Source organism: Arachis ipaensis, chromosome B04, assembly GCF_000816755.2.
Source record: "Arachis ipaensis cultivar K30076 chromosome B04, Araip1.1, whole genome shotgun sequence".
In the NCBI taxonomy this organism is placed as follows: Eukaryota; Viridiplantae; Streptophyta; class Magnoliopsida; order Fabales; family Fabaceae; genus Arachis; species Arachis ipaensis.
In genome coordinates this window covers 99,766,733-99,767,276 of record NC_029788.2, presented here as the reverse complement: position 1 = coordinate 99,767,276, position 544 = coordinate 99,766,733, and the positions used below count along the sequence as shown (strand labels likewise).

General features: G+C 25.0%; 1 protein-coding gene across 1 annotated transcript in view; it reads right to left on the bottom strand.

Annotated features, from left to right (window-relative positions):
* Positions 1-544, bottom strand: part of LOC107636763 (GDSL esterase/lipase CPRD49) — a 9,356-nt gene that overhangs the window by 7,480 nt on the left and 1,332 nt on the right. The window contains exon 2 of the mRNA XM_016340252.2: positions 1-73. Within this exon, the coding sequence (XP_016195738.2) occupies positions 1-73 (73 nt within the window). The remainder of the gene's footprint in view (positions 74-544) is intronic.

Genomic DNA, 544 nt, shown 5'->3' with positions numbered 1-544 from the left:
GAAAAACTTGATCCAGAACCTGAAGAGCACGCCTTGAATTCCAACCAGCGTATCCTCTCAAAACTATGTCTGCCTATGTTATGTAAAGAAAGATTTTTATGTTAAACTCATTTCATGCATTATACGTGTACCCCTAACAAGCACATAAATGTTCATGTATTTTAATATGTATATTTTCAAAGAATGATAATACTGAAAAGGTAACACAAGGATACAAATTATAGTAATCTATCTTATTGTCGTTTCACAATTATTTTTCCAAATGATAACTAACAAGCATGTCTAGATATGTCAAACGACCAAAATTATTTTTTCATTTTTTATGAAAAAAGACTACCGAAAATAATACCGTGATAAAATAATATCAAAAGATATGAATTACAAATAAGTACTCAAATATTTTAAAACATGAAAAGATTAACCAACTATTAGATATGTATTTTTTAAAAAAAATGTAGAGATTAGATTTTGATATGATTATTTATAAATATTATTAGAAAAATGATACATTTTCAATTCATCTTTAAAATTTGATTAGTTTATC